Source organism: Salvelinus sp. IW2-2015, unplaced genomic scaffold, assembly GCF_002910315.2.
Source record: "Salvelinus sp. IW2-2015 unplaced genomic scaffold, ASM291031v2 Un_scaffold2093, whole genome shotgun sequence".
Lineage (NCBI taxonomy): Eukaryota > Metazoa > Chordata > Actinopteri > Salmoniformes > Salmonidae > Salvelinus > Salvelinus sp. IW2-2015.
Genome location: NW_019943432.1, coordinates 31,792 through 46,707, shown reverse-complemented (window position 1 = coordinate 46,707; position 14,916 = coordinate 31,792). Strand labels below are relative to the sequence as shown.

At 43.9% G+C, this 14,916-nt stretch overlaps 1 protein-coding gene across 3 annotated transcripts in view; it reads right to left on the bottom strand.

The window, feature by feature from the left end:
- LOC112072931 (cytochrome P450 2K1) overlaps positions 1–14,541 on the bottom strand; it is a 35,059-nt gene extending 20,518 nt beyond the window's left edge. For 2 of the 3 annotated variants that reach the window (XM_024140307.2, XM_024140308.2), the window contains exons 1-5: positions 14,273–14,541; positions 7,502–7,664; positions 7,179–7,328; positions 6,919–7,079; positions 6,583–6,762 (exon numbers count right to left, since the gene is read on the bottom strand). In XM_024140307.2, the coding sequence (XP_023996075.1) occupies positions 6,583–6,762; positions 6,919–7,079; positions 7,179–7,328; positions 7,502–7,664; positions 14,273–14,476 (858 nt within the window). In that variant the 5' untranslated portion in view covers positions 14,477–14,541. Of the gene's footprint in view, positions 1–6,582; positions 6,763–6,918; positions 7,080–7,178; positions 7,329–7,501; positions 7,665–13,393; positions 13,455–14,272 lie in introns of all 3 variants that reach the window. The other variant, XM_070439983.1, reaches the window with a different exon arrangement.
- Positions 14,542–14,916: the final 375 nt, after the last annotated feature.

Sequence of the window (14,916 nt, the reverse complement as noted above, 5' to 3'; positions counted from 1 at the left end):
GACCTCCACATGTCTGGTTCATCCTTGGGAGCAATTTCCAAATGCCTGAAGGTACCACGTTCATCTGTACAAACAATAGTACGCAAGTTTAAACACCATGGGACCACACAGCTGTCATTCTGCTCAGGAAGGAGACGCGTTCTGTGTCCTAGAGATGAACGTACTTGTGCAAATCAATCCCAGAACAACAGCAAAGGACCTTGTGAATATGCTGGAGGAAATGGGTACAAAAGTATCTATATCCACAGTAAAACGTTTCCTATATCGATATAACCTGAAAATCCGGTCAGCAAGGAAGAAGCCACTGCTCCAAAACTGCCATAAAAAAGCCAAACTACGGTTTGCAACTGCACATGGGGACAAACGTTGTACTTTTTGGAGAAATGTCCCCTGGTCTGATGAAACAAAAATAGAACTGTTTGGCCATAATGACCATCGTTATGTTTGGAGGAAAAAGGGAGAGGCTTGCAAGCCGAAGAACACCATCCCAACCATGAAGCACGTGGGTGGCAGCATGTTGTGGGGGTGTTTTGCTGCAGGAGGGACTGGTGCACTTCACAAAATAGATGGCATCATGAGGGAGGAAAATTATGTGGATATATTGAAGCAACATCTCAAGACATTAGTTAGAAGTTAAAGCTTGGTTGCAAATGAGTCTTCCAAATGGACAATTATCCCAAGCATACTTCCAAAGTTGTCAAAATGGCTTAAGGACAACAAAGTCAAGGAATTGGAGTGGCCATCACAAAGCCCTGACCTCAATCCCATAGAACATTTGTGTGCAGAACTCCTTGCACGCGCAAGGAGGCCTAAAAACCTGACTCAGTTACACCAGCTCTGTCAGGAGGAATGGGCCATAATTCACCCAACCTATTGTGGGGCGCTTGTGGAAGGCTACCTGAAACGTTTGACCCAAGTTAAACAATTTAAAGGCAACGCTACCAAATACTAATTGAGTATGTAAACTTCTGACCCACTGGGAACGTGATGAAAGAAATAAAAGTTGTAATAAATCATTCTCTCTACTATAATTCTGACATTTCACATTCTTAAAATAAAGTGGTGATCCTAACTAACCTACGACAGGGAATTTTTACTAGGATTAAATGTCAGGAATTGTGAAAAACTGAGTTTAAATGTATTTGGCTAAAGTGTATGTAAACTTCTGACTTCAACTGTGTGTGTGTGTGTGTGTGTATATGTATATACACTGCTCAAAAAAATAAAGGGAACACTTAAACAAACACAATGTAACTCCAAGTCAATCACACTTCTGTGAAATCAAACTGTCCACTTAGGAAGCAACACTGATTGACAATAAATTTCACATGCTGTTGTGCAAATGAATAGACAAAAGGTGGAAATTATAGGCAATTAGCCAGACACCCCCAAAAAGGAGTGATTCTGCAGGTTGGTGACCACAGACCACTTCTCAGTTCCTATGCTTCCTGGCTGATGTTTTGGTCACTTTTGAATGCTGGCGGTGCTCTCACTCTAGTGGTAGCATGAGACGGAGTCTACAACCCACACAAGTGCTCAGGTAGTGCAGCTCGTCCAGGATGGCACATCAATGCGAGCTGTGGCAGAAGGTTTGCTGTGTCTGTCAGCGTAGTGTCCAGAGCATGGAGGCGCTACCAAGAGACAGGCCAGTACATCAGAAGACGTGGAGGAGGCCGTAGGAGGGCAACAACCCAGCAGCAGGACCGCTACCTCCGCCTTTGTGCAGGAGGAGCACTGCCAGAGTCCTGCCAAATGACCTCCAGCAGGCCACAAATGTGCATGTGTCAGCATAGGAACCCAGGGCCAACCGCACCAGCATATGGTCTCACAAGGGGTCTGAGGATCTCATCTCGGTACCTAATGGCAGTCAGGCTACCTCTGGCGAGCACATGGAGGGCTGTGCGGCCCCAAAGAAATGCACCCCACACCATGACTGACCCACCGCCAAACCGGTCATGCTGGAGGATGTTGCAGGCAGCAGAACGTTCTCCACGGCGTCTCCAGACTCTGTCACATGTGCTCAGTGTGAACCTGCTTTCATCTGTGAAGAGCACAGGGCGCCAGTGGCGAATTTGCCAATCTTGATGTTCTCTGGCAAATGCCACAACGTCCTGCACGGTGTTGGGCTGGAAGCACAACCCCCACCTGTGGACATCGGGCCCTCATACCACCCTCATGGAGTCTGTTTCTGACCGTTTGAGCAGACACATCACATTTGTGGCCTGCTGGAGGTCATTTTGCAGGGCTCTGGCAGTGCTCCTCCTTGCACAAAGGCGGAGGTAGCGGTCCTGCTGCTGGGTTTGCCCTCCTACGCCTCGCTGCCACGTCTCTGATGTACTGGCCTGTCTCCTGGTAGCGCCTCCATGCTCTGGACACTACGCTGACAGACACAGCATACCTTCTTGCCACAGCTCGCATTGATGTGCCATCCTGGATGACCTGCACTACCTGAGCCACTTGTGTGGGTTGTAGACTCCGTCTCATGCTACCACTAGCGAGAAAGCACCGGCAGCATTCAAAAGTGACCAAAACATCAGCCAGGAAGCATAGGAACTGAGAAGTGGTCTGTGGTCACCACCTGAAGAACTACTCCTTTATTGGGGGTGTCTTGCTAATTGCCTATAATTTCCACCTGTTGTCTATTCCATTTGCACAACAGCATGTGAAATTTATTGTCAATCAGTGTTGCTTCCTAAGTGGACAGTTTGATTTCACAGAAGTGTGATTGACTTGGAGTTACATTGTGTTGTTTAAGTGTTCCCTTTATTTTTTTGAGCAGTGTATATATATACACACAGAAGTTTTACAACACATACTCATTCAAGGGTTTTTCATAATTTTTACTATTTTAATAGTTAAGACATCAAAACGATGAAATAACACATGAAATCATGTAGTAACCAAAAAAAGTGTTAAACAAATCAAAATATATTTTATATTTGAGATTCTTCAAATAGCCACCCTTTGCCTGGATGACAGCTTTGCATATTCTTGGCATTTTCTCAACCAGCTTCATGGAGGTAGTCACCTGGAATGCATTTCAATTAACAGGTGTGCCTTCTTAAAAGTTCATTTGTGGAATTTATTTCCTTCTTAATGCGTTTGAGCCATTCAATTGTGTTGTGACAAGGTAGGGGGGGGTATACAGAAGATAGCCCTATTTGGTAAAAGACCAAGTCCATATTATGGCAGGAACAGCTCAAAAAAGCAAAGAAACTACAGTCCATCATTACTTTAAGACATGAAGGTCAGTCAATATGGAAAATTTCAGTGCAGTCGCAAAAACATCAAGCGTTATGATGAAACTGGCTCTCATGAGGACCGCCACAGGAATAGAAGACCCAGAGTTACCTCTACTGCAGAGGATAAGTTCATTAGAGTTACTAGCCTCAGATATTGCAGCCCAAATAAATATGTCAGAGTTCAAGTAGCAGATTCCTCTGAACAGTTAATGTTGAGATGTGACTGTGTGAATGAGGCCTTCATGGTCGAATTGCTGCAAAGAAACCACTACTAAAGGACACCAATAAGAATAAGACTTGTTTGGGCCAAGAAACAGAAGCAAGAAAGGTGGAAATTTGTCCTTTGGTCTGGAGTCCAAATTGTAGATTTTTGGTACCAACCACCGTGTCTTTGTGAGACACGTGTGGGTGAACGGATGATCTCCACATGTGTATTTCCCACTGTAAAGCATGGAGCAGAAGGTGTTATGGTGTGGGTGTACTTTGCTGGTGACACTGATTTATTTCGAATTCAAGGCACACTTAACCAGCATGGCTTCCACAGCATTCTGCAGCGATATGCCATCCCATTTGGTTTGGACTTAGTGGGACTATCATTCGTTTTTCAACAGGACAATGACCCAGCACACCTCCAGGCTGTGTAAGGGCTATTTTACCAAGAAGGAGAGTGATGGAGTGCTGCATCAGATGACCTGGCCTCCACAGTCACCCAGCCTCAACCAAATTGAGATGGTTTGGGATGAGTCGGACCGCAGAGTTAAGGAAAAGCAGCTAACGAGTGCTCAGCATATGTGGGACCTCCAAGACTGTTGGAAAAGCATTCCAGGTGAAGCTATCATGTTTGAAGGTAAGACCCATTGCAGCTGGAAACAGGAAACATTGCAGCTGCACCCTGGACGTAGGCTGAGGCCAATCCACCATCGCTCTCACCTTCCCGGGATCCATCTGGACACTCCCAGCAGCGATGATGTAACCCAGAAAGGGGATGGTGGAGCGATGGAACTCACATTTTTCCGCCTTCACAAACAGCTGATTCTCCACTATGCGCTGAAGAACCTGTCTGACGTGTAGCACGTGTTCTTGGGTGGAGCGGGAGAAGACGAGGATGTCATCAATGTAGACGAAGACAAACCGGTTCAACATGTCGCTGAGAACATCATTTACCAGTACCTCGAACACTCAGTGGCCGCTGGCCGTGTTGAAGGCGGTCTTCCACTCGTCCCCCTCTTGTAACCGCACCAGGTGGTAGGCATTCCGTAGATCCAGCTTGGAAAAAACAGTTGCCCTCTGGAGGGGCTCGAAGGCTGAGGAAATGAGTGGTAGCAGGTAACTGTTCTTCACAGTAATGGCATTGAGTCTCCAGTAGTCAATGAATGGGCGCATTCCTTCATCTTTTCCTTTTTCTCCACGAAGAAGAACCCTGCGCCGGTGGGAGAGGAAGCGGGACAGATGAAAGTCTCCATAGCCTTGGTCTCCGGTCCCAACAGAGTACAGCCGTCCCGGGGCGGAGTGGCGCTCGGGAGAAGGTCAATCCCACAGGCATAGCGTCGTTGTGGCGGAAGCGAAGTGGCCCGGGCCTTGCTGAACACCTCCCGGAGGTCCTGGTACTCCGCGGGAATGGTGGAGAGGTCCGGGGCACCTTCCGAGCCCCCAGGAAGACGTCCCAGGGCAGGTTGCGCTGACTTCAGGCAATGTGCATGGCAGAACGGACTCCAGCCCATGATGGCACCAGTAGACCTGTTGATGAGGGGATTGTGTCGCTGGAGCCAGGTGAATCCCAAAACTATGGGAATCTGAGGAGACTTGATGAGCAGAAATTGCATCTTGTCGCTGTGATTCCGTCACCTGTAGGTGGATGGGAATGGTATTATGCGTGACCTGGCCTAAAGAACACCCGTCCAGCACTCTAACATCCATGGGAATGGAGAGGGGCTAAGTGGGGATGTTCAGCTCGGAAGCCAGGATAGCGTCCAAAAAGCTCTCATCGGCCCCAGAGTCAATGAGGACACGGAGAGATTTGGACTGGTCTCCCCACAGCAGAACAGCATGAAAAGGGGTGCGAGCAAGGTAAGCCCAGCTCTGCCTAGTTGCCCAGGCTCAGGAAGCGGCCGTCTTCGGCAACTCCCAGGGTAGGTCGGTAAGCCTCGGGTTCTCTCGGCAACGAGACCGTCGGGGACTTCCAGGATGACTCGGAGGCTCAAATTCTCTCTCCCTCCGTCGTTCCCGTAATCACCCATCGATTCGGATGGTCAAAGCGATGAGGGAATCGAGATCCGTAGGTAACTCCCGAGCAGCAAGCTCGTCCTTGACCTCTTCCGAGACGTCGTGCAGGAACGTATCGAACAGCGCTTCCTGGTTCCAAGTACTCTCCGCTGCCAACGTGCAGAAATCCACCGCATAATCTGCCACACTGTGGGAGCCATGCCGAAGCTGAATTAACTTAAGGGCAGCCTCTCTCCCGGGAAACGGGGAATCAAAAACCTTCTTCACTTCTCCCACGAACCCCTCCAGACTAGCGCATATGGCCAGCTGTTGTTCCCATACAGCAGTAGCCCAGGGGAGAGCCCTCCCAGACAACAGCGTGATGAGGTAGGCTATCTTGGAGCGGTCCGAGGGGAAGGAGGAGGGCTGAAGCTGGAAAATGAGGGCACACTGAGCTAGAGACCCCCGACAGGTGCTTGGCTCTTCATTAAAAGCGTTCCGGAGGAGGTAAGCGGGGCTCCCGAGAAGGTGGAGTGACCGATGAGACGGCGCTACTCCCAGCTGAGTTACTGAGGGGCTGTGGGGTTACCGCCGTAGTAGGCTGCCTCCCAGACAACCCGTGGAATCAGGGCAGGGTAAGGGCAGGCAGAAAGGTCAAAACCGGGAATAGGACAGGAGCAAGGGGGAAAACTCTGGTAGGTATGAATGAATAAAACAAACTGGCAATAGACAAACAGAACACAGGTATAAATACACAGGGGATATTAGGGAAGACGGGCGACACCTGGAGTGGGGGTGAAAGATCAGAAAGACAGGTGAAAGATCAGGGTGTGACAGAAGCTGGTTGAGAAAATGCCTAGAGTGGGCAAAGCTGTCAAAGGTAAAGAGTGGCTTTTTGAAGAATCTCAAATATAAAATATATTTTGATTTGTTTAACACTTTTGGTTACAATATGATTCCATATGTGTTATTTCATAGTTTTGATGTCTTCACTATTATTTTCTATTTGCCATATATTTCTAACTGTGCTGTTTCACAAAAGTTCTGAACCTGTATCCATTTTACGAACACAGCATATTTTACATGAGTTATCTTGTTATATAATTGGGATGTTTTTAACTGTAGTGAGATTTCATACCTCCAGGGTCTGCTTTCGGACAAGGAACGAGTCCACAAAGCCTCTACACATCTGAGGGTTGAGAGTCTCCTTCAGCCCCCTCACCAGCTCCCCCATCTCCTTCTTGTTGTTCTCAATATTCTTCAACAAAAGCTTCCTGCTTTTCAGCCAAGGGCCCAGCCAGGGGAACATGTTGTACAACTATCTCCCCATAAACAAAAAGTAAAGCATGAATTAACCTCTATTATTCCAGTAGCCTAGTACAAATTTGAATAATTAATCCATTTTCCTGGTTTAGTCAAGTGTGACAAGTTTGCCATTATTCTCTGAGTGAGAAACAAATTAAACATAATGTACCTGTATTGAAACAAAGCCACCTATTCGGAGGTTGTCATTGGCTCGTTTTACAGTGGCTTTGAACTTGGGGTCAGAGTATTCAAACCTGCTGCCGTACACAATGTTGGAGATTATGTTGGAGACAGCATAATTCAATGGCTGGGTTGTGTCAAATGCTTTACCTGTTACAAAGGACATCAGAAATTGAATTAGCAAACCTAAGGGGGAAAAAGTTATGTAACCTGTTTTTTGGTTTTCAAATCAGAACTACAAATTCTTACCCTTGTGATTTTCAAACACTTCAATCAGGTAGTGAGATTCCTCTAAGATTTTCTCTTCAATCACTTTCTTGCCCATCCCAAAGTCTCTAAGGTTCGCCAAGGCAAAGCGCCTCATCTCTTTCCATGATTCGCCATTGCCAAACAGAATACCTACCAGTATTGAAAAGTAATATTGTGCAGGTGTCAGGAATTAATCATGTAAGGAGAAAATAACAAATTTGTCAAATATGTGGGTCTGTTACAGCACCAAATATGCTTGCTTGGCAGAATATTGTCGATTGCAACAGTTAACCGGATTACAAGTTTCACATATCCTACATTACCATGTCCATTGGTGAAGTCATAGAACACAGGAAGCATGCCCCTGTCCCCAAAGTCCTCTGCCTGGTTGACCAGCGCCTGCTTGACCGTCTTGTATCCTGCCAGGATGACCACTTTTGTGGGTCCAAAGTGAACCGTGAAAACAGACCCATATTTCTTGGACAGCTGTAGAACATAAAATAAGACTAAATGCATGGTTTATTAAAGGTCCCGGACAGTGAAAATCATGTGGTTGGTCAAATTGGATGATATTTGGATGTAACTAGTTCATAGTAGGTTGACCTGTAGCTGGTACATTGACAACGTTGATCATAAAGTTACTGGTCGCTTCCCCCCCATGTCAAACACTTGGATTCATGAGGCAGGCATTACTTCTGGCTTTATGCCATGTCACGTAAAGCCGGAGATGTTATACACCAATGTTAGAGTCTTATATTCTTAATTTAAATATGTAACACCTTAAAACCATCATCACATGTACGCATCATACGGCTTTGTTTACAAACCGTAACATAGCTTAAGCGGAACTTGGCAGAACTAAACTGGTAACTAACCCCTTTTCACCTGCGTTGTGGCTTTTAGCTAGCAAGCTACTTACCAGAATTCCACATGTCAGTGTTAATTTAACTACACTGATTTCCAAATAATGAAGACATCCGACAGCATTGGCTGCACCGAAAGTTACAATCATGTCACGCGAGTGCAGTGCACATTTCGAGCGAAGTTGCTTTATCAATTGGGGAGAACATTCAATGGACTTGTCAGGATGCTACTCCTGAAGACAGATGCTGTACCATCATTGACAGTGGATCTTTCAAGTGCTGTCCATAATGTAGTCTGATGCGGTTGCTGTAACTGTTTTGACTTGTGAACTGTATATTTTCTGTAACACACCTGATAGGGATGGAAGAACAAAAAACATATAGACTAAGCCCCCTGCATTGAGACTGAGAACTGCCAACATACAGCTGACATGAAGGAATGTTGTCCACAAAAGGAGCATAGTCAGGAGTGCAACTTTGGTTTAAGTAGTGAGGGGGACACAACATTTAAAAACAATGTCATTGAAACGGCACAATGTGCACATAGGTTAGGTTACTATGGTGACCATAGGTTAGGTTACTATGGTGACCATAGGTTAGGTTACTATGGTGAGCGAGCGTTGAGCCTTTTCATTTTCAATAAGTATCATTAGCCATTTGTCTCTGCCTGCAAATTGTTCTCCTGAAAAGGTAGACTAACCTATAGGACTATGCAAAACGTAGCAAGTGTCGCTGTCATTGTTGCTGCTTCCAGTTCAGTAGCCAATACTGCGAGATCAGGTGCTCATGTGGTATCAATTATATAGATTAGGCTACAGCCTGTGATTGTCACACAAGTAAATGTAGGTCTCATGGTAATGGACCGTTAATTTACATAAGCACATTTAGCATCTCCTGGCTTCCACACAGGCTATAAGCCACTGATGCAGACCTTTGGCACATCTACATTTTAAAAAGTCTAATAAATCCATGTAATATAGCCTACACCTTCATAATAAATCCATTAGACAGGTCTAAAGAAGCATGATATGAAGAAAATGTAGTCTATTTCAGAAGAACAGAGTAGCATACTCTGAGTTGTCCTTATGTTAGGCCATGATCTGGCTATGCCATATGGCTGTGGGCTGCACTAGTTCATTTAGCAGACAAGATTTGCTTAGTATTCCATGGCATTATTTTATAATATGTTATAGTACGAAGAATACAACTGAACAAAGCTGAATATAAATATTTTCTCCAAACGATTTGAGGTAGTGCACACGTGGATATTCTGTGTTGAGCGTTTAACAAAGAAATAGGTACTCCTATATGCTTAATTTAGATGTTCTTTAGTTGTTCTACAAAACGTTGGGCTATAGGTTTTGATTTTTAATACACAAAGGCTGCATGATGAGACTGATGATTTGAAAAAAGGTGCTTGAAAGGCATGAGCTCTGCTTTGTGCACACTTCATTAGGCTCTCATTCACAATTTGACAAGCACTTGATAATGCCTTGAGTTTCACAGCAGCATCCCCTTTGTTGCCGTAATGCACCCTAAAAAATCCATGCCTTTGTTGTGCCCTTCTGAGTGCTGCATGCTCTCCATCACGTGATCGGGTCTTTCTCACAGGCTAGATGTTGGAAGAACTGTCCACATTTACTTTTCGTCAGCCAACAAGATGAGTAGGCCTAAGGAATGGCAAAAGTACTAGCCTATGTCAATCTACTCTCCCCCATAGTACAAAAGTCAACCTATTCTGTGCGAGAAATAAATATTCCGGACAGTTGTGGGATGCAATAGATCCCAAATTAATACAACCACTAACATAAAAATATATATATTTTACGCAATGTGGCTGACGCAACAGATCAGAACGTTTACCTTGAAATGTTAAACCATTAGGCTATTTCTTCACATAAGCACAGCAATGCTGTTCCTCCTTCACTCACGCTGCCAAACATACCCTCGTAAAACTGCCTATTCTACCGATCCTCGACTTCGGCGATGTCATTTACAAAATAGCCTCCAACACTCTACTCAGCAAACTGGATGCAGTCTATCACAGTGCCATCCGATTTGTCACCAAAACCCCATATAGCACCCACCACTGCGACCTGTATGCTCTCGTCGCTGGCCCTCGCTACATATTCGTCGCCAGACCCACTGGCTCCAGGTCATCTATAAGTCTTTGCTAGGTAAAGCTCCGCCTTATCTCAGCTCACTGGTCACCATAACACCCACTCGTAACACGCGCTCCAGCAGGTATATCTCACTGGTCATCCCCAAAGCCAACACCCACTTTGGCCGCCTTTCCTTCTAGTTCTCTGCTTCCAATGACTGGAACGAATTGCAAAAAAATAAAAAATAAATAATAATAATTATCGCTGAAGTTGGGGACTTATCTTCCTCACTAACTTTAAACATCAGCTATCTGAGCAGCTTACCGATCGCTGCAGCTGTACATAGCCCATCTGTAAATAGCCCACTAAACGACCTACCTCATTCTCCACATTATTTTAATTTACTTTTTTGCACACCAGTAACTGTTCTACTTGCACATCATCATCTGCACATCTATCACTTCAGTGTTCATTTGCTAAATTGTAATTGCTTCGCTACTATGGCCTATTTATTGCCTTACCTCCTCACGCCATTTGCACACACTTTATATAGATTTTTCTATTGTGTTATTGACTGTACTTTTTTAATCTGATGTGTAACTCTGTTGTTGTTTTTGTCGCACTGCTTTGCTTTATCTTGGCCAGGTCGCAGTTGTAAATGAGAACCTGTTCTCAACTGGCCTACCTGGTTAAATAAAAGTGAAATAAAAAATGCGCACATGGCAGCAGGCTATAAGCGAAAATGTTCCATTAGCGGGAACACAACATTATCAAAAGTGACCGCAAATGCGATTATGCATGTAATGCTTTTACTATAAATTAGCATTTCTTTTGAGAAAATGATCTTCCCCAAACTTACGCGCTGCTTATGTATGCCAGTTAGGCTCTACACTCATTGTAAAGAGGATTAATGTGCTTAAAATTTAAGAAGTTATTTGGCAACTTTAGTTGTGATACCAAACATATAGGCCTATGGACTCAGCTACATGAGGTGTACAACTATGATTTGAAAAAGTAGCACAAAAAGCTGTTTCTTAAGCTGGGCATCATTCACAAGTTATAATACATAACTCACAAGGCTAATATTGTCGCCTATCAGACTATTCTTGATTTAATATTGTCTTTAGATATACTAAATAATATGTGAGAAATTTGTTTTGATTTAGAATGGACCATTATCATACACCTGTCTCCAAACAAGGGGCAGCGAAAAAAATTAATTTCATCTATGCACTTAGAGCGGATGGAGAGCGCTTTTCCCATGACTCATTTTCATGCCAGCCAGGTAGTCTGTACTCCAGTTGTAAAGATAAGCAATGTGCTTAATATTAGGGGGGGGGGGCGGTGACTAAAGGGGGGAATGGGTGGGGGCCATCTTTATATGCATTTATTTTATATCTGTAACCCTCTGAAAAATAAATAAACCCAATAAAAAGTTGTTCACAAAAAAAACATTCCAGGCTACATAGATTAGCTCCTGGATCTCCTCATCAACGAGGTCACCCTTGATCCAGCGTATGTGGGGAAGTAGTGCGAGCTGTCCATCCCAGGAACCCCTATCTGCCCAGTGTGAGAGGCCTGACAAGTAGGAGGCCATAGCTGGATTTGTCTCCCTGCTCTTATGCATGCGGAGTGCCTGGATACAGCCGTTAGCCGTGGTATATTGGCCATATACCACAAACCCCCGGAGTGCCTTATTGCTATTATAAACTGGTTACCAACGTAATTAGAACAGTAAAAAGTAATATTGTCATACCCGTGGTACATGGTCTGATATACCACAGCTTTCAGCCAATCAGTAGTCAAGGCTYGAACCAGGTTWAGAATYGGAAATAAATCCCCTTTGCGCATGTGCATAACTATGGATAAATCTGACAGGAGAGTTTGAGTGATGAAAGTTGGCCAGAGGATCTTGAAATCTCTAAAACAAGAAACACTTGGATTAACATGAAAAAAGAATGTTAGGCTATTTTCTGGCCATTGTGCTGTTACTATGTGCCGAATGTTAAGACTACAAACCGTTCAACGGCCCATTTGCGAGATTGACTTGTCATTTCAGTAGGCATAGGCTACAGACTAAAATCTGGGTTTATGGTTGTAATTCAATTTTGCCATGGTTTGCTTAGATAAAGGCAGGTAGCCTATGATGGGCCTACATCTCATTTCCGATAGTCTACAGTAGCCTAGACAAGATGCAGTGTCAAGTGTGCTCCCTCTCTGGCCTCTAGGTCATCAGGCTGCTCATTATCCCTCACACCGGTCACCATCGTCACGCGCCTACGGGCAATTTTTCTATAAATTGGTTATCCAGGACCAGATAGGCTTCACAAGTGGCACACATTGATTTGTAATGACTCCAGTGATATCATCATTTCCACATATTTRTTGTATCAAAATGGTAGCCTATAATGGCATATACATGAATAGGCTACTTGATGGCCAACAGAGGCAAWKGTATCATTCTCCATATTTAATGTCAGTTTCATTGAGGATTTCCATTAAAAAGAACCACRCGAGGGAGTTCCAAAACTTCCATTTAATTTCCACTTGGGCAGCCGAGACCCAAGAACTGAGCATGCATAAAGCACTTCACTTGATATTGTTTTCTCTAAGCAGTCAACATTAGAATGCAGTTTAAACCCCCTCCGAGTCGTTTCCCAGCACTTCATCTCCATTATTTATTGATGTAATACAACCATCTGTGATTGGGAGTCCCATAGGGCAGCGCACAATTGGTCCAATGTCGCCCGGGTTTGTCCAGTGCAGGCCGTCATTGTAAATAAGAATGTGTTCTTAAATACTGGTAGGTATTCAACTGACTTGCCTAGTTAAAAACATATTAACACATTTTATGGAAAAAGGGTTGGAAAAAGGTGTCTCCATTTTGACTATTTAAATAGCCTACCTACAACTGGTAAAAAGTCGTCACAACGTGCACTGCTCTCTTATCTCTCGCTCAGACAATAACTCTCTCAACACCCCTCTGGCCCTCCCTATGGGGGCGGGAGGGGGGGGTGATAAGTGACAGAATTAAGTGTGGCTGTGTGGCGACACAGACAAAATATTTGTTTTTACAAGCGGCAGATGGGATTTTCGAGAGTGCCTGCCCCAGATACTTTCATCAGAGACAATGTTTGTTTTTTCGCATTGTTGGTAATTTTGTACATAATGTTCCTGCTACCGTCTCTTTATGACCGAAAGGAGCTTCAGTATATCAGAACAGCAATTACTCACCTCGAACTTTACTCACCTCGAACTGGACGCAGATTTTAGTGAAGAGAACATGACAACACCTTTTCCCTCTCAGGAGACTGAAAATATTTGACATGGGTACCCAGCTCCACAAAAGGTTCTACAGCTGAACAGCAGATTGTCCCTTTAACTAAGCTCTCAAAGTATCTAGAAGTTATTCAAAATAAATCAACCAAACACAGACTGTGGAGATCAGTGTGTGACTTTAAAAAATGCAGTTGCTACGAAAAGCCCTGTGAAGTAAACAATGCATGAAATGTAAATATAAAAACTTGAACTACAGGTTGTTGGAAGCAGTTCTGTAACAAATAAAGTATAATTCTATGTTGACACATCTTCTGGAGTGATATCCTTGCAATATAAGTTGGATTGAAGTATGTGTGAGCTATTTTGGTGAGTTGTTTGGTCTGTGACAAGAAAACTATTAAGATTGTGTTTTTACCCCTCACAAAAACTATCCCTTTAAGCATTTATGACCGATACGATTTTCAAGTCAAATGCCTCTATTATGTGAGTGAATGCACATTGGTCATTTCACCTGTATTATTTGATAACACTTGGCAATTAAAAAAACTGAAATGGAACATTAACGGAGGAACATTCTCTGAAAACATTCATAAACTCATAAACGCGAGTGTGGTAAGTATGGCCACATCAAAATATATATATTTTTAGAGGGCTCCTGTGTTGACAAACTATTGCTAACTGGTTGAAACACTATGTATTCAACATATATTAATATGTTGCTTTGACAATACATGCCTATTGAAACTAACTGGAAGTTTTAAACCTGCTAAAATAAACATTTTGAAAATATTTAGCCAGATAAAACAATGTCCCAGATCATATCAACAACCATAACAGGACTACCTCTCACCTTACAGAGGGTGCGGTAGGGCCTCTTGAGATCCAGCTGGAGCATGTTACCAAGCAGGGGCAGAGGCCTGGGTCCTGGAGGCGCCTTCCCCTGTTCCTCAGAGTTGGAACCAGAGGAGAGGCGGTAAAGGACCAGCAGAAACAGCAGAGCCCCCAGCAGTGTCACCGTACTCGATGTCTGGAGAAGAACTTCTATAAGAGACATCTTCAAACAGCTCTTATACCTACACAGGGTTAAAATAGTGACTACTTCCAGCTCATTGATCTGCCTGCCAATGGAGGCTCACCTTTTATAGAGCATGGAACAGCCTCAGGGGAGGGGCTAAACATTCTGGGAAAAAATGTGCTCTTATCTATGGAAGGTTACTCGTCCTATGAGGATTTCCCATAGTTTATTAGATCTTGATAAACACTAGATACAATTGAAGGCAAGTGCAAAAATAAACATTTACAAACCTTTGAGGTTTGACTGTGTCTATCTTTTGAATGTCATTTAGCAACTATTACATACATATTTCCAATCTTTTTTCTCAAATGCACACATTTTGGGGACTTTCACATTTGACACTTTAGTGGGGTGTATAATATAAATGACGTGGAAACAACGTTGATTCCACCAGTGTGTGTGCCCAGTGGATTGATCAC